General features: G+C 38.8%; 1 protein-coding gene across 3 annotated transcripts in view; it reads right to left on the reverse strand.

The window, feature by feature from the left end:
- Positions 1-19,674, reverse strand: part of slc25a26 (solute carrier family 25 member 26) — a 246,116-nt gene that overhangs the window by 46,106 nt on the left and 180,336 nt on the right. For all 3 annotated transcript variants that reach the window (XM_063067949.1, XM_063067950.1, XM_063067948.1), the window contains one exon: positions 8,196-8,240. In XM_063067949.1, the coding sequence (XP_062924019.1) occupies positions 8,196-8,240 (45 nt within the window). The remainder of the gene's footprint in view (positions 1-8,195; positions 8,241-19,674) is intronic.

The following is a 19,674-nucleotide window of genomic DNA, read 5'->3' on the forward strand; positions in this document are numbered from 1 at the left end:
TGTGAATCTTCAAAACATAATGGTACACAGTGGCTGCTGTAACATTGTTAAAACATTAATTTTGTCCTCCTTCCATGAGTTACTTTTGAATCACATTCTCTATGATGATAATTATACTCAGTTTATGAGGAGATGCAAATAAAAAGAGGTCAGGGTATACTGTAGTTTGAATTGGTGATAAGGCTTGGACTGCTTGTGGCTAGAAAATTGGATGAGGCAGTGGGCTGTTTAGGGGGGTGATTGTTTTTATATGATAGGCAGGATGCAGTCCGCTTGGTAAACTCAATGAGGTAGTTTTAGGAGAAGGTAAGAGAGGGCAAAGGGAGGGTCGGTGTGAGGTGAGCAGGAGAGACTGGGTTGTGCCAACATTGATTCTTAATTGCCAGCAATCAGTTACTGGACCCATCAGCAGTGGAATGGGAAATGAATAAGCCTGGACAACTATAAATTGTCAGGGCAACACATAAAAACATGTTGCCTTAAGATTTGAAATTACTTTGATAAACGGAAGGCAGAAAGAAAAATACCAAGGTTAGAAAGTAACAGATCCTGGCTTGTATTTGGACTGTACCATACGTGGAGAGAAGATAGATGACCATCCAGAATGGTGAGAATAGTACACAGCATTAGTCAGATTCAAAGGTGACAATGTCTAAACCATTCTTACAGTATTGGATTTTCAAGTATGGGATAGGAAGGTGAGTGGCTCAATACTCACAATTAAACCAGCGTACAGACAGAATTGAACACATCTCTGTGACACAGACCATCAAACAACTGTGTGTGAACTATTGTTCAAAATGGTGACCTGAAGTTGTAAAAACTATTACTGAGCAATTCAATATATATAGGCATCCGTTAGTCTCATGAGACCATGGATTTGCGCCTTGGAAGGTTTCCAGGGCACAGGCCTGGGCAAGGTTGTATGGAAGACCAGCAGTTTCCCATACTGAAAGTCTCCCCTCTCCACGCCACCGATGTTGTCCAAGGGAAGGCATTAGGACCCATACAGCTTAACACTGGTGCCAGAGCAATATGTGGTTAAGTGCCTTGCTCAAGGACACATACGTTGCCTCAGCTGAGGCTCGAACTAGCGACCTTCAAATCACTAGATGAACGCCTTAACCACTTGGCCACGCGCCTCAATATATAAATCTTAAGAGATATTCACTGATTCATTTTCAAGAGATGATATGCATGTGTTAATGTATTAATGACATTTCCTTGCTGCCGCATTTAGAAATTCAAAGTGATGTGTCACTTTAATGAACATATGATTGAACAGGTTGATCATGGGCCGAAGGGCCTGTACTGTGCTGTACTATTCTATGTTCTATATTGCCTGAAATATACATTCACGTACACATTAAATTCCCTTCATGCACAACAGTAAAGTAAAAGAGAAACTTCCTCACTATACCTAAAAATAAATTATTACCTGAAAAAGAAACTATATCAACTATATGAATCAATCCATTCGTCCTTTCCCGACAAGATTTAGAGTGTGTCACTTCATATTAAATGAAACACAAGAGAAATAACTTCACATAAAAATTGAACACATGTGTTTGCAAAAAAGCTTCTGCCAAATAAACCCTGCAATGGATGTTGTATGTGGACAACTAAGTCATGCCATTGCACACAGTAAAGCTGTAAGCGTGGCTATAAATCAGGGCCAGCGCTGGTATGGGTAATTACTGTGTAGGCATTCGATATAATGAGAGTGCTGCTCTTACAATGCTAATGTCAATACATCAGTACAAATGTTGTAATAAACATTTTGAAAGAACACCAGAAAGGATTCTCACTAACTCCAGGGCCATCGGCAAGAATAAGTAGTGTGGATCTTCAAATGGATCAGCCATGATTCTACTGAAAGATGCAGCAGGCTCAAGGAGATGATTAGTCTAATCCTGCTTCTATTTCTTATGTTTTTTCCCCATGCCAAAACGGAGAACGTTCGTACACTTTGGAGACTGTGCTTTGAAACTGAACAGGTGTTTTTGGGGTATCTCATTCCATAAACCATGCCCTGACTGGGTGACAGTATCACTTCAGCTCTGTGCCAAAAATAATGTGTGATTGTACTGAGGCCCACAATGAAGTGCAGGAACAGCATGAAATAATTAGTTTTTTTTTATAAAGGGTGCTGCCTTTCTCATAACATGCTGTCTCCCAAAGATGATACGCCAAATGCTATTTTCTGAGGCAGGCTGGAGCTGTGAGTCAACGTCATATGTGTTCCATTAAGTGCCAGATTGAATAGAAGACTTTGTTTCCTCCACTTCAAAGCTTCTTGATGTCAAGTCATTCCTGTCCCCTGCTCTTCCTTCAATGAATAACAAATTACAAATAGATCCATACAACCAGGTGCCTTCCACTTTAGTTTCTCCCTCATTTTGCTTGAAGGTATTACACTGTAGGAAACTGATGCTTTATTTCACAAAGGGTGGTTTGCATCTACAATGCCATCAAATATGGCTAAGCTTGTTAAGCTTAGTCTGTGAATACTCAAAGTGGAAAGGATCAAATCTAAGTCCACTGAAGTTTCAATACATTTCTGAATCCTTGGAGAATTCATTCTCTTTTGTGTGGCCCAAACAGCAATTAATTCTGAGATTGTCACTGTGATATCCACAAGAATAACTACACAAAGAAACTTTGTTGTTGCAATCAACATGAAGAGACTGGAAACTGAACACTTTTATTACTCTCTGAACTTTATGCTTCTGCTATTTTTTTAAGTTAATGACTACATTACTGCAAATGCTACACATGGAAAATGCTTTTCGTTCTTCTAATCCTTTATATCTAAAGTTCAATTTCAGGCATTTTGCTTTAGGTATAAAGCGTACACCTCATTACTGAGTGAATATACTGTAACTAACCAAGCATCTTCACTTGAGGAAGTGCAACACAGGCTTTCAGATAGTGACTGTAACACCAAGATTATGGATGACTTTGAGGAACTTAGCTCATCAGGGGCATGCAACAGCAGTCAGGATCAGGGCCCCATGGGTGCCTGCTGCACAGGAAGGCAGGAAACAGTGGCAAAGCTATCATAGTAGGGGCTTCTATGGAAAACAGAATAGATAGGAGCTTCTATGGCTGTAGTAGGAACATCTCAGAGCAGTTGCAGGGCATTCTAGAAGGGGAGGGTGACCAGTTAATTTTCATGCTGCACATAAGTACCAATGATATAGGAAAAAAAGCAGGAAGCAGTCTACAAGCCAAATTTGGGAAGCAAGGATATAAACTAAAAAATATTCCAGACTCTCAACCCTCCTCATAAATCTAGTCAGCTCCATCTTGGGTACTACCCTACAAAGTACTCAGGACATCTTCAGGGAGTGGTGTCTCAGAAAGGCAGCGAGGACCTCCAGCACCCAGGGCATGTCCTTTTCTCACTGTTACCATCAGTAAGGAGGTACAGAAGCCAGAAGGCACACACTCAGCGATTCAGGAACAGCTCCTTCCCCTCTGCCATCCAATTTCTAAATGAACATTGAACTCATGAACACTTTTTCATATATATTATTTCTGTTTTGTACGATTTTTAATCTATTCAATATACATATACTGTAATTGATGTATTTACTTTTTTTTCTTCTGTTTAATGTATTGCATTGAACTGCTGCTGCTAAGTTAACAAATTTCACATCACATGCTGGTGATAATAAACCTGATTCTAATTCTGAATATGCGGCCTGAGCAATAATGCAGGAGAGGGTGTTTCAGACTCCTGGAGCTTTGGCGGTGGCACCAGCACAAACTAGGTGATTTATGCCTGAGCAGGACTGGGATCAATATCTTAGGGGAACTGTTTGCTCATGCTGTTGGGGAGGGCTTAACCTAATTTGGAGAGAGGAAGAAATCCAGACAGAAAGAAAGAAGGAAGCAATACAGAGACCAAAGCAAAAGTTAGAAAAATAAAAGGCAGAGTGGAGTAAAGAAAAGTCAAAGACAAAAGACACATAAGTTACTAGATTCTAAAAGGACAATAAGAGTTAGAGGACTTTATCAGAATGTTCATAGTATTTGAAAAAATGTCAGAGAACTTGTGGCACAAATGAGTACAGAGGGATATGATTTAGTGGCCATTACGGAAACGTGGTTGCAGGGTGGAGATGATTGGGAATTAACCATAGAAGATATCAGGTGATATGGAAGAATAGCAAGGAAGGTAAGAGAGGTGGGGTAGCACTCTTAATTAAGGATGGAATCAGAGATCAGGGTGATATAAAGAGACACTATAAGATCTAAAGAGCAGTATGACGAGCCCATCTGGGGAGAGATTAGGAATAGTAAAGGAAAAATAAAACACTGGTGGGAGTTGTCAATAGGTCACTGAGTAATCACATTGTAGTGGCAAAGGCATTAAAACAGGAAATATCGAATGCATGTAAGAATGGAAAGGCATTTGTCATGAGGGACTTGACCTTACACATTGATTGGATGAATCAAGTTGGCCAAAGCAGTCTTGAGGAGGACTTCATGGAATGCATCCATGATAGCTTTCCTGAAAAGCTCAAGGAAAATAACAAGGAAAAAAAGCTATCTAACATCTGGTCCTGTGCAATGAGACCGGTAAAATTAATGATCTTGTAGTTAGGGATCATCTTAAAAAGAGTGATCACTGTGTGACTGAATTACTCTTACGAATGAAAGGTGCAACAGTTCAATTTAAAACGAGTGCATTTTATGCTTAAACAAGGGAGATGATAATGGGATGAGGGAGGAGCTGGCTAGCATAGACTGGGAACACAGGCTATATGGTGTGACTGTTGAGAAACAGCAGAAGACTTTCAAAGAGATTTTAATGGTGTTCAACAAAAGTATATTCCAGTTAAAAGCAAGGACAGCAAGGGTGAGGAACCAGCATTGCAAAACTAAGGAAATAAAAGAAGGCATTAAGAGCACGGAGATTCATGCATACTGCTGAGTAGTGGGAAACTTAGAAGCTTAGGAAATCTTTAAAAGACAACAAAGAACCACTAAGGTAGCAATAAGGGAAGACAGACTAGGAAATTAAAGTAGCACAAAATATAAAACAGATAGTCAAAGTTTTTATAATTATATAAAGCAGAAAAGGGTGGCTAAAGTGAACATAGGTCCCCTGCAAGATGAGAAGTAGAAATAATATTGGATAATGTGGGAATAGCCGAGTCCTGGGGGACACATCTAACATGCCAATGAGAGATGTTATGGACGTGATGGAAAGTAAGGATCCCATACAACTGCTGTCACTAAAGAGGTAATGATGAGTTAACTAGTAGGCCTAAAGGGAGACAAGTCCTCTAGTCCTGATGGTATGCATCCCAAGATACTGAAAGAAAAGGTGTAAGTTTTAGCAAATGCATTTGTGATAATTTACCAAAAATTCTCTGTGCTCTGGGCAGGTCCCAGCAGACTGAAAGACAGTGGAAGTCATAGCACTGTTTAAAAAAGGCTGTAGGCAAAAAGCAGGTCAGTTATAGGCCAGTTAGCTTCATGTCTGTAGTTGGGAAAACGCTTAATGTTGTCATTAAGGAAAAAATAGAAAGACATCAGGATAAAGGTGGTTCATTCAGACAGACACAATATAGATTAATGAAGGGCAAATCCTGGTTGACAAACTTATAGGAGTTCTTCGAGGTTATAATGAGCGCTCTCATTAGAGAGAAACAGGTGGATGTCATATACTTGGATTTCCAGTAGATGCTCAATAAAATGCCACTTAAAATACTTATCCATAAAGATAAGAACGGATGGAGTTGGGGATAATATATTAGCATTGTTAGAGGATTAGTTAACCAATAAAAAAAGAGTTGGGATAAATGGGTGTTTCTCTGGTTGGCAGTGATGACTGGGGTGCTGCTGAGGTTGGAGCAGGGTCCACAAATGCTCTCAATATTGGTGATTTGGAAGAAGGGAATGTGCTAGTGCACCTAAGTTCACTAATGATACTAAATTGAGTGGAAAAGCAAATTATGCAGAGAATGCAGATTGTCTTCAAAGAGATATAGATCGGTTAATGAGTGGACAAGGGGCTGCCAGATGGAGTACAATGTTGGTAAATGTGATGTTTTCCACTTTGGATGGAAAAATAGAAGACTGGATGTTTATTTAAATAGTGAAAGATTGCAGCACGCTGTTCTGCAGGATAACTTGGGAATGCTTGTGCATGAATCACGGAAGTTTGGTTTGCAAGTGCAACAGTTTATATAAAAGGCAAATGGACCCTTCAATGCTAGAAGGATTGTATTTAAGAGCAGGGAGGTTATGCTGCAACTGTAGAGACTACTGGTGAGGCTGCACCTGGCGTAGCACTTGCAGTGAGGACAGATAATCTGGCTTTGATTGATTTTGAAGATGAGGGCGTTAGCCTATGAAGAGAGATTGAGTTGTTTGGGACTATATTCACCAGAATTCTGAAGAATGAGAGGGAATCTTGAAAGTTCAAGTTCAAAGTTAAATATAAATTTGTTATCGAAGTACATATATGTCACCATATACAACCCTGATATTCATTTCCTTATCAGCATACTCAATAAATCCATAATAGAATAGACCATAATAAAATTAATAAAAGACCACACCAACTTGGACATTAAACTAGTATGCTAAAGTCAACAAACTGTGCAAAAACTAAGGAAAGAAATAATAATAAATAAATAAGCAATAAATATTGACAACATGAAACAAGGAGTCCTTGAAAGTGAGTCCAAAGGTTGTGGGAACATTTCAATGACGGGGCAAGTGAAGTTGAGTGAAGTTATCTCAAACTGATATTTGAAGGGTAATAACCATTCCTGAACCTGGTGGTGTGAGTCCTGAGGCTCCCGTACCTTCTTCCTCGACCTGGGTGGTGGGGTGTGCTGATGATGGATGCTGCTTCACGACAACAACGCTTTGTATACTTGGTGCTCAATGGTGGGGAGGGCTTTACCCATTGATGGACTGGGCCTAATACTTATTCCCAACTCCATGCATCTTATAGAAACATATACAATCATGAAAGGGATAGATAAGGCAGGAAAGGTGTTTCCTTGGGTAGGTGAGACTAGATCTAAGGAACATAGGCTCAAGATGCAAGGAAATAGATTTAGGACAGACAGGAGAAAAAACTGCATTTTCCAGAGAGCAGTGAATCCTTAGATTTCTCTGCCCAGGGAAGCAGTAGCGGCTATCTAATTAGATATACAGGAATTAAGACACTGTTGGATACAATTTTGCATAGCAATGGAACTAAGGGTTATGGAGAAAAGACAAATAGATAAAACTGAGTCCATGATCAGATTGGTCATGATCTTATTGAGTGACGAAGCATGTGCAATGGGTCAGATGGCCTACTCTTGCTCCAATTTCTTATGTTTTTACAATGACAGAAAATCACCTTAGTTAGGATGAGACTCGCTATGACAGGGTCTGTTTGTGGTGAATGGTCTTGATGCTCTTGTGGAAAGTACATGAGAGAAAAGAATTCAGTAATATAGATCAAGTGAGGTTCTTATGAAGAATGGGTGACGGCATGGAAGAGTTGGGTAAATTTGCTGCATATTCCTGTATTTTTACAGGAAAATCATTTTCAGTTTTAATGTTTGCTTATGACATTCACAGTAATGGCAGCAAGGTTATATTTAATGTGCACGGCAACTTACCACAAGAACAGGGTGATGAGTACTAAAAAGAATCGGAACATGCTCACCATTAAGTGGGGCATGATTGAGGTATATAAAATTACGAGCGATGTAGACAGAGTAGACTGCAGAAAATGTTTCTCCACTTCAGTCATTCAAGTCTAGAGGAAACAGGTTGAAGTCTGGGCAAAGTGATTTACGTAGGATGAGGGTGACCTTCAGCTAGAGAATGGCAAGTGCCTGAAATGTACTGCCTGAGAGAGTGGTTGCAACTAGGCCACTGACAGCATTTAAGAAGTCTCTAAATGAGAGCTTAAATTGTTTAAGCATAGTGGGTTGTGGATCAAATGCTGGGAGATGGAATTAACGCGGAAGGAAGCTCATTGGTTTGTGTGGGTAAGTTGGACCAAATGGCCTGTTTTCATGCAATTCAATTCTAGGATAATATGAATTAAGTTGTATTCAAATTTCCGTTCCAGCTCAGTTCCAACTTGTCTATGCTTTTGGCAGCAACACTTTGCTTTTGTGTTACAGTGCCAAGGCATATTGATTCACAATACAAAAATGTTAACCAACCTTCAGAAACTCCCACAAGGGAAACTGAACCACAGCAAAGGGAATCTGAAACAGGAAAACAAACTGATCAGAGCAAATTCCTATAAAAGAGAGCTGCTAATGACCACTATTTAAGGTTTTCATTTTAGAAATAAAGTCAAGCATAAAACATGTTAGCCAACCTCCTGTAACATTGAATACATGAACAAAGATCGTGAAGTAGGATACAACAGCACAGTAGACCTTGACAGCATAATTCAGAATACATTTTGCTACTACGATTGTGATTTCATAAGTAAATTGTTTTTTTTATTCTTATGAACAATGAATTAGTCTTGGCTAATAATCCACTCAGAAAAAGGCTTGTTTCAATGCTTTTTAAAACACCGTCATATTGATTATCTTTTCACCAGCAATGTTGTGGTGTGCAATGGAAATAAACACCATTTACAAAGTATAAAATATGACATAATATAACAAATAGCTTGCTATGCAATTAAAATACTAATTCAATTTCAGGGCCATGCTACCATTCATAAACCACGCAAGTGCTTATGTCATTACAATCCCTTGATTGAATTACTTGTAACTTGCTGCTTGTTCTCACATGATACTTCATTTTGTCATACAAAACACTAGTTGCATGATTACTAAAATTTCCAATCACACCATGTAAATTATTTAATAAGCTTTTAATAGTATTTTGGTTATAGTGTGCGCAGGAACAAGGAGATAACAGTAATCCCCCAGGGTTTAGCAGCATGCAACTAATCATAGAAGTTTTGTTACTGTCTTTTTCAGAACGCAACTGGAGAGCTTAAGACACAAGTGGGAAAGAAGGGAACTCTTTACAGCAGTTTCCCTTAAGCTAGCTAAAACTGTACCCATCCTGCTGTCATGATTAATAGGAGAGGGGGTTCTACTTTGATATTCAAGCAAAAGTGTGCTTGACAAACAACTGCCACAACACATCTGTTATCAGTGTAGACAGGAAACGGGAGCAAGAAGAAATCAATATCATTCCTGTGCGTCAAGCTGAAAAAATAAAATCAGAGAATGTTTGTCATCTTTGACAAAAGGCATTTTGTCCAACAGATATTTTGACGCCTTACAGAAAAAAAAAGGTCAGCCTCAACATATTTTGCCAAATTCTTGCAATTCAAAGGTTCTTGGCATAAGCCATTTTACTGTAGGGTGCATCAAGGCAAGTGAAAAAAAATCTGATTTGTGTAAAGCAAGGATATATTTCTGAAATCAAGTAGCCTGTGACCTTGAAACAGCTTGATTGTTGGTGGTAAATAGGTCATTTCTACTTAGTTAAGAAACCTGTCAACAGCAATGTTCTAGTTTGTTTTTGTGTTTTAGTCCTAAATTGGTACAAAAAAATGTTGTATAACTGACAGCTTGATTTGAATTGATTTCCTGCCTTGAAGCTTTTGACTCATGGAAACCAACAAAGATAAATGGAATATATTTCTTATTACTACAAAATATTAAAGAAATTAGACAGAAAAATGGCATATCTAAAGGGCACCTTTGAAAGAAGTGAGTGGAATGTAAAAACTGTTAAGGCAAGTAGTAATAAGTACTACTTATTAAGAAAATGCGGTTAATATTCAGTAGGCCAAGCAGTATCTGTGAAGACAACTAGTATTTCACTGATCTGTTATCTTAAAAGTTGAACACTGTTTTCAGCTTTGCAATTGTCCATTTGGGCCATAAATGCAGAAGAGAATCACCTGGAGATAGACCCAGATTTTTCCGTAAATAGGAGTGAGGTGGAGTGAGGTGATTTATTAAGCAGCTTCAGAAATCCAATGTAACTGATGCTAATTAGGAACAACAAAACTAGGTCTCCCATGTCATAGAGTCACAGGGTCAGAGAATTGTATATCGCAGAAATTGATCCTTTGCAATGGTATCCATGCTGTCCTTTTTAGAATTAGAATCAAGTTTACTATCACTGACTTGTATGTCTTGAAATTCCTTATTTTGAGGCAGCAGTAAAATGCAAAGACATAAAATTGATAATAAAATACAATAAATAAATAGTGCAAAAATGAATAATGAGGTAGTATTCATATGTTCATAGACAGTCCAGAAATCTGAAGCAAGTAGTTGGCTATGCAATTAAGATATTAATTCAATCTCAGGGGTATGCTACTATTCATAGACTATTCAAGTGTTTGAATTACTTGTACCTTACTACAAGTTCTCATTTGATACTACATTTAGTCATGCATAACACTAGTTGAGTGATTGCTGAAACTTCCAAACACACCATGTAAATAATTAAAAAGCTTTATTTGTTCAATACTATTGTTGTTCTAGTGTATACAACTTCCAGTAATTGCCCACCCCCACTTCACCATTCCTCATCGTCCTTTCCATCTCTCACCTCATCTCCTTGCCTGCCCATAGCCTCCCTTCCTTTCTTTCTTCTATGGTCCTCTGTCCTCTCCTATTAGACTCCCCCTTCTCCAGCCCTGTATCTCTTTCATCACTCAATTTCCCAGCTCTTTACTTCACACCTCCCCCTTCTGGTTTCACCTATCACCTTGTGTTTCTCCTTCCCCCCCCCCCACCTTTAAAATCTACTCCTCATCTTTTTTTCTCCAGTCAGGCCGAAGGGTCTTGGCCTGAAACATTGACTGTACTTTTTTCCACAGATGCTGCCTGGCCTTCTGAGTTCCTCCAACATTTTGTGTGTGTTGCTAATGCTTTAGATGTAACATTGACCTTATCAAGAATGTTTCATTAAACATATTCCATTAATAAGCTTTAATATTCTCATCTTATTTTTAAAAAAGTAGCTTTTCTAAAATTCAATCTTAAAATCATTCTGTTTCACAAAGAGGTCACATAAAATTGAATGGCATGTGGTAGAACTGCGTACCTTCAGTACCGAAAGAGACCATTCACGCGACCAGGCTGGTACTTCAATTTGGAATATACTTGGTGCTGCTTGGCCATATTCCTCTGCTCATTGTATCAGGATTGGTTCTCTGGCTTGATCATAGTGGTAGAGTGAGCCATGAGGAGCTGGTCTGGTTGAGACCTAATATTTCAATACTGGATTCCCAGTTTTGTTAACGATATCATCAAGGACGAATACATGTCAGCAAGCACCATGTTGGTTCATTCACTACCTGCCACAGGTTCAGCTGGCAATTAAATCCTACAGCAGATTGTCGCTGCTTGGGCCACTGAGCCAGCCTCAGTGAAGAATACTGACATAGTACATTCGCAGTAAATTACAAGTGCGAGAAAAAGCGATGAATTTATAATAAATTTAACAGCTCCTGCAATAATCTGAAATGCCCCAGAGTGCTTCAGAGGAATATCAAAGTTTCATAAGGTAAGAAAAAAATATTGTGAATGATGAAAGAATAAACAGAAAATGATGTATATATGCAGTAGGGCAGTTTCTGCCAGTGGAGAATGAAACAATGTTAATGTGGCAGCTTGATCAGTTCCAATGACATACCATCAAACTGAAATTTAACGCTTCCTTCTCTGTAGATGCTGCCTGCTCTAAACATGTCTTAGCTTTGGTAAGGGCACCATGCAAAGCTTCAGTCTCCATAAAAGGGGACAGTATGCAAGGGAATTATGAAATTAAATCTTGGAAGTCATCATCAGGAAAGGACTGAACACACTTTGTTATCAATGTTTTTATGATTAGGATACATATAGCAAAGTTGCTTCCAAATACTATAATTAAGAATCATAAATAAGATTGTCACTAATAGATCCAAAAGGGATTTTACCCATCTAGGGAGGAGGCAAATGATGAAAATATAACAAAAGGGGAAGTTAGATAAATACAAAAGGATAAACAAAATATACGAATATACTGATGGAATTAAATGAAGAGGGTAAAAGAAAGGGAAAAAAATACCTTTCATGATTTGTTCAGTTTGCCTCTGTGCTGCCAAAATACTCTGCATAGAGTAGAAGTTTTGTAAGCAGCCCACAGAGCGTCACCGTGGTTCACCGGTGCCATTTTGAAACTAATCAATAAGGTTCAAGACCTTGGCCTCAGTACATCTTTGCGCAACTGGATTCTCGATTTTCTGAAATGCAGACCCTAATCAGTTCGGATTGGCAACATCATCTCCTCCATAATCTCCATCAGCACAGGTGCTCAACAAAGCTGTGCGCTTAAGCACAGATCCAATGCCATATTTCAGTTTGCTGATGACGCCACTGTCACTGGCTGAATCAAAGTTGGTGACCAATCAGAATGAGTATCAGGTTTAATATCACCGGCATGTGTCATGAAATTTGTTAATTTAGCGGCAGCAGTACAATGCAATATATATGCGTACTTAATAGTTAAATTAAAAATAGTTTATAAACAGAAATAATAAAAATGAGGTAGAGTCCATGGGTCCATTTAGGAATCGGATGGCAGAGCAGAAGAAGCTGTTCCTGAATCGCTGAGTGTGCGCCTTCAGGCTTCTGTACCCACTCCTGACAGCAACAATGCGAAGAGAGCATGTCCTGGGTGATGGGGGTCCTTAACGATAGGTGCCACCTTTCTGAGACATCACTCCTCGAAGATGTCTTGGATACTATGGAGGCTAGTGCCCAAGATGCAGCTGACTAATTTTACAACTTTCTGCATCTCCTTTCATCCTTGTGCAGAAGCCCCCCACTCCTCCCATACCAGACAGTGACACAGTTCTGTCAGAATGCTCTCTATGGCACATCTGTACAAGTTTTCGAGTGTTTTAGGTGATAAACCAAATCTCCTCAAACTCCTGATGAAGTATAGCCGCTGTATTGCCATCTTTAAAGCTGCAGGTTAGGACCAGGTTAGATCCTCAGAGATCTTGACACCCAGGAACTTGAAATTGCTCGCTCTCTCTACTTCTGATCCCTCTAGAAGGATTAGTTCATGATCCCTCATCCTACCCTTTCTAAAGTCCACAATAAGTTCTTTGGTCTTACTGACATTCAGTGCAAGTTTGCTGCTGTGACATCACTCAACTAGCTGGCATATCTCACTCATGTACACCCTCTCATCTTCATCTGAGATTCTACCAACAACGTTTGTTTCATCAGCAAATTTATAGGTGGTATTTGAGCTATGCCCAGCCACAAAGTCATGGGTATAGAGAGGGTAGAGCAGTGGGATAAGTACACCAGTGTTAATTGTCAGCGAGGAGGAGCCATTAATACAAATTTGCACTGATTGTGGTCTTCCAGTTTGGAAGTTGAGGATCCAATTGCAGAGAGAGGTAAAGAGAACCAGGTTCCGTAGCTTATTGATCAGAGTGCAGGAATTATAGTGTTAAACTCTTGAGTTATAGTCAATGAACAGCATGCTGATATAGGTGTTTGTATTGTCCAGGTGATCTAAGGCGATTTGAAGAGCCATTGAGATTGCATCTGCTGTTGACCTATTGTGGCGACAGGCAAATTGCAGTGTGTCCTGGCCCTTGCTGAGGCAGGTGTTGATTCTGGACATGACCAGCTCCTCAAATCAGCATGTAAGGAGGAGATTGAAAATCTGGCTGAGTGGTGACACAATAACAACCTCTTATTCAACGTCAGCAAGACCAAGGAGGTGATTACTGACTTCAAGAGGAGAAAACCAGAAGTCGATGAGCCAGTTCTTGTCAGTGGATCAAAGGTGGAGGGGGTAACACCTTTAAATTCCTCCATGTTATTATTTCAGAGGACCTGTCCTAGTAAGTAAGTGCAATTACGAAGGAAGTACCGCAGCACATATACTTCCTTAGAAGTCTGTGAAGATTCAACATGACATCTAATACTTTGACGAACTTCTATGGATGTTTGGTGTTGAGTATATTAACTGATTACATTGCAGCCTGGCATGGAAACACCAATGCCCTTGATTGGAAAATCCTACAAGAAGTAGTGGATACAGCTGAGTCCATCAAGGGTAAAATCCTCTCCTCTATTGAGCGCATCTACACAGTGCGTTGCTGCAGGAAAGCATCAGAGACCCCCAACACCTAGGTCATACTCTCTTCACATTGCTGCCATCACAAATGTGGTACAGGAGCCTCAGGACACACACCAGTAGGTTCAGGAACAGTTATTATCCCTCAACCATCAGGCTCTTGAACCAAAGAGGATAACTTCACTCAATTTCACTTGCTTCATCATTGACTGTCCCAACAACCTCTGGACTCACTTTCGAAGACTTTTCATTTCAGGTTCTCAGTATTTTGTATTTGCGCAGTTTGATGTCTCTTCCACATTGATTGTTCGTCTGTCCTGTTGGATGTGGTCTTTCATTGATTCTATTATGGTTCTTGGATTTACTGAATATACCCACAAGAAAACGAAACTCTTGTGACATATATGTACTTTGAACACGGCAACAGCAGGCCAGTAGGATTATTTGAGTCAGATTAAGATAGAAGCTGCAGCTTTCGACAAAGGAAAGAGGCATGATAAAGGCAGTGAGCTGGAATTAAAAAGAATTACTTATTTGACCTACAATACTATAACAGAAAGATTGATTTTCAAAATGCTTTAATTTCCTTTTCCAAAAATGGCATCAAATGTTCAATGAAAATCATATCAGTGTGTACCACAAAGGGATGGCTCAAATGCATATCCAGGGCATTTTGTCCTTGCTCTGAGAAGAAAACCTAATACTGCACCTGAAATTGTTTAAGAACTCATTGTCAAAAGGAATTTGAAGGATTCCTTTTACAGTGATGTACAAAAAAACTGAACTGACAGATTAAATTTCACAAAAAAGTGGAAGCTCTGTTATCTATTAAGATAACATTGCAGTATCACACTAAGTCAGTAAATACCTTGATCAACATACTTAGTCCGATTAGACTTCTAGGTTCTTGAAGTAATCCTTTGTGGTTAAATGCACCTGGTTCTATTTTGACAGAACTACTCTTACAGTCATACAGGAAACAAGGATCTTTTACATTTTTGTTGTAAAGCCACTCAATAAATGAACGTCCTAACTGCTGATGATGAATTGTAAAGCAGCACAAATCAGAGCAATCATCTGTATTTGAGTTTGCTAGTGTAAATTTAATGCTACCTGTATGATTTCAACAGTATGGTTCAAAAGTAGATTGACTGCTTGTGCTGACAAACTTAGATTTTCATTCTTCACGCCAGACGCAGCTGTGCAAAGAAAGAATCACGTGGCTCTGCTCATCTGATGTCTTTAATTATGAGAACAAAATAGCTCCCAGCAGACACCATTTTCTTTATCTATCAAAAGGAAAAGCAGATTTCTTTTATAGAGTACAAACCACTGGGATTACTGCTCTCAAACTGGTACTCAGAAGCGCACAAAATTTGAGCAGAGTCAATCATCAAGCAATTCTTTTCTATGCAGCTTCTGGTTTAGATCAAATATTTAAGGTCTGGGAAATATTGGCACAGATCTTTATCTTAGCACCATGTGGCTCTATGTTTGGCTACAGCTGGTATGGTACGAATATCTAAACCTTATAATGACGTGAAGAAAATCTGTGCGTACTTAGAGCATTTCTGTCAAATTCCACAATTTCTCTGGGGAATCTAACTTTTTTATTTTTTTAAATACACATTTCTGAAGTAACTTTATTCATTCTTGACATTCTTAAAATAAGAAAATGTAAACTATGTTACATGAAACAAGTTAATTTTGAAATAATCTAAGGAAAATTAGCATTACAATTAGCCCATTAGAAGTATTCATAGTAAAACAATAAGCAGCACATCAGTGAACCTTTAACACTTGAATGGGTACAAAAGTGTGAATATATTAATTCAGAGGAGGCTTTCTGAAATAAGCAACAGTTCCCCCTGCCAGAATTAAATTGGATAATGGCAAATGCATCGTTAACATCTGCTACATCAAAGATTGGTCAAAGCCTTGGGTATGCAGAAAACAGCTATTGCACATTTAGTAATTTATTTCCAGCTAACGTTCCAGATTTATATTCTTGACAGTGAAGAATGTCATCATACATATTGTATGGTGTCTCTTAAGAAAATTGAGCAAAAAACAAGTTTTCACCACTGATCAATTTCTGAGCATCCAAACTTCAGAGACTGTATCCTTCATGGTCTTCTGTACCATATCATAATGAAATACTAACTGAAGTCTAGGTGCTGAATGAGCAAGTCCCACTATATATATTACAGCCATTACATGAATCATTGAAAATAAATTCACTTCCTACTCTCTAATTTAAATATTAACGTGAGAAATACAAGCAACCTAATGCAATTGCATAATTCATGAGCTAGCCTAGATTTTGTTTGAGAAATAATGGTGAGGTTGCAAGAGTCACCAATATGTGTGTGGAAAAAATATGACAACTTTTGGTGAATGTAGTGGTAAAGATAAACACGAATTTCTGGAAACTGCTTTCCTATATTCTTCTTTTAGCCGAACTACCACAAATTAAATGAATAGATTGAGGTTCCTGTAGTTACCATGGAAATAGCAACAAATCCACCAGAAAATATATGTGATTCTAGACTAACAACACTGGAACCTTGTTGATTTAAACTAACAATACAGCCAAATTAATGTCACTGAAAATCTGAATTTACAACTGTTTTTACTAATTTCTTTAATTATTGTTAGAGATTAAAATATTTTCTTAATGTTTTATCTTGCAGTTTGTTTTATTTCTCCATCCTTTTTCTTGTTTTACTTCTGTTTCAATTTCTGCATTCAATTTAACCTAATTTTTCTAATTGATCTTTCATAGTTCCAACCCTGCATTCCTTATCAACAACCCTGCCCAGTGGCCTTTTCCTGTTCATGGAGGTCCTGGTGGCCAATAGAGAGCATTTGTACGAAGGTGGGATGACAGCAAGTTTCCATGGAAAAACCTAATGAGTGTCTACAGCCAAGTACAAGTGTATCAAAGCATCATTCCATTCTAGATCAAAGGAAAATTCAGCCCATTGTAGTTTTATGCCTTATAAATCCATTAACACTGTATGTCTCTAACTGCAAAACAGCATATGATAAACTGTCAGAGGTAAACTAAAGCCTGCGGAGTGAATGATTAAATGGCACCAAAGGAAATAGAATAGGCTCAGGGACAAGAATGAGGGGGCAGTGGAGAAGGGCTAGAAGGTGCTTAATGGTGGGATACCCTAGGGATCAGTGATTTGGACAGGCTGAGAAAATGTTTCTATTGATGGAAAAGCCATGAACAAGTAGACATATATTTGAGGACATTTTAAAAGAACCAATGTAACAAAACAATTTTTCTTCATAAAGCAATAGTTATGATCTAAACTTAATGCTAAAAAGGCGATTAGAAAGAAATAGGTATAATTTAGAAGAAAATAATGTGCAAGATTACGGAGAAGCACCAGAAGGAGGTGACAGGCAGGAGAGGAGAAGACAAGGGATAAGAGGGAAGCAAGAATGGAGAATGGAAAAGGAGAGAAGGGGAACGGGGTGAGAAATTACCAGAAGTTCGAGAAATCGATGCTCATGCTGTCAGGTTGGAGGCTACCCTGACGGAACATGAGGTGTTGCTCCTTCATTCTGAAAGTGGCCTTGTCATAGCAGTATAAAAGGTCTTATCAGAATGGGAATGGAGTTGCCACCAGGAAATCGTACTTGTTGTGGATGGAGTGAAGGTGCTCAACAAAGCAGTGCCCAAATCTACGTTGGGTCTCAGTAATGCAGAGGAGGCTGGACCAGGAGCACCAAATACCAACAGACTCGCAGGTAAAGTGTTATCTCACCTGGAAGGACTACCTGGGGCTTTGAATAGAGGAGAGGGTGGAGATGAGTGAGCAGGTGGAGCACGTCTTCTGCTTGCAGAGGCATGTTCCAGTTCTGAAGGAAATGGGCAAGGACAAATGGACAAAAGAATCACGGGCACCAGGATCCCTGCGGAAACCAGAATGAGGGGGTAAGGTAGGGTCCCCTAGAAGATGGCGGATGCTGTGGAGAACGATGTGCTGGATGAAGACGCTCACCAGTGGTAGGTGAGGACAAGAAGAACTCTATCCCTGTTAAGGCGCAAGAAAGAGAGGGTAAGGCTGAATACTTGCGAAATGGAGGAGATGCAGATAAAGACAGCAGCAATGGTAAAGAAAGGAAACTGTGTTCTCTGTGTGGGCATGGGGGATGAAGGTAAGACCTTTGCTAAGGACAGATTGTTCCTTGCTGAGCAAATTATAATACCCTACATTTGAGTCCTTAAAATCAACTCATTGTTTCAAAAGCCATAGATTTTTACATGCATTGATAATCTACATGAACATTTTCACAAAAGCTGAACACAACCTAAAAATACAGATGCCTCTCGGTTCAAACTTCTACCCTAACTAGGCTAAAAGCAAAGAGGCATAGAGACAAGAAATTGTTTCAACAGAATATTATTGAGCTTGAAGCTGAATTTCTGCAAAAAGCTATCTGAGGTACATTTTCATAGAAAGAATGAAGGGTTTAAATAGAGTATGGGAAGGAGCAAAGGGATTTAGGAGTTCAGCTGCACAAATCAATAACTGTTACATAGAATTGCCATACAACTTAATAAACCTGCAGAAAATAAATTAATAGATGCACAAATTAATAAATCTGTGAAGTTCATTATCAGAGAGACAGAACTAAAAGAAAAGAGAAATATTAAGATTATATTAATGTTTCGTGCAAACATACTTGAAGTACCGTGACTACTTCTGATGTCAATATTATTTCAAAGTAAAAGAAATCGCAGGATTCAAAAAGGACAACACCTGATCCCTGCTGATTCTGATCCTGATTCCAACACCTGGTCAAGATGGCACCAGCGAACAATGATTCCTCCGGCGACATCTTCCAGATAGTCAACTATTTCACTTTTTTATGTCTTCTACTTATTCTTTTTATCTTTGAACCCTTGAAACCAAGGGCTAGTATGCATTGGGAAAAGTCTATTTTATTCTATAAAAGGGAAGATTAAGGTCTTTACAATCATTAGAGAGGCTGATAGGACAAACACAGACAAGGTCATTCCACTTGTGTGGGAGTCCATATCCAAGGCCATAAACAAAAGATAAATAAATTCAATAAATTCAATTGGGAATTCAAGGGAAACTTCTTTCTCGTGAGTAAAACTACATGTTGCAAGTAACAATAAGTAACAGCACCATGTTGGAGTAGCATAGTTATGTTAAAGAAAAAATACTGAAATGAGATGCAGGTAACAGAAATTAAGCCAATGGAGTTAACTGAGAGGTGGTAAAAGCTTATGTGATCAGAAACACATATATAAACTAGCTCTGAAACAAGCCTTGTTTCTGGACAGTACTTTATAAGCATTTAGTAGAAGTATAATTCAGACCAACATGACAATCAAGTAGCAGTTTTGATTTTCTTTTCCCAGGGTACACCAAATGAATGCAAGTAAAAGGGCTAGCTAGCAACTGCTGAAAGGCTATTTCCTGAAATCGGGTCTGATGTGGATGTAGCCCCATAAACATGTTGTTATTAACTTTGATATGGAGTTTCAGGGATGCTCCTGTTACTCCTCTCTCCCAA

This window comes from Mobula hypostoma, chromosome 15, assembly GCF_963921235.1.
Source record: "Mobula hypostoma chromosome 15, sMobHyp1.1, whole genome shotgun sequence".
Taxonomy (NCBI): Eukaryota; Metazoa; Chordata; class Chondrichthyes; order Myliobatiformes; family Myliobatidae; genus Mobula; species Mobula hypostoma.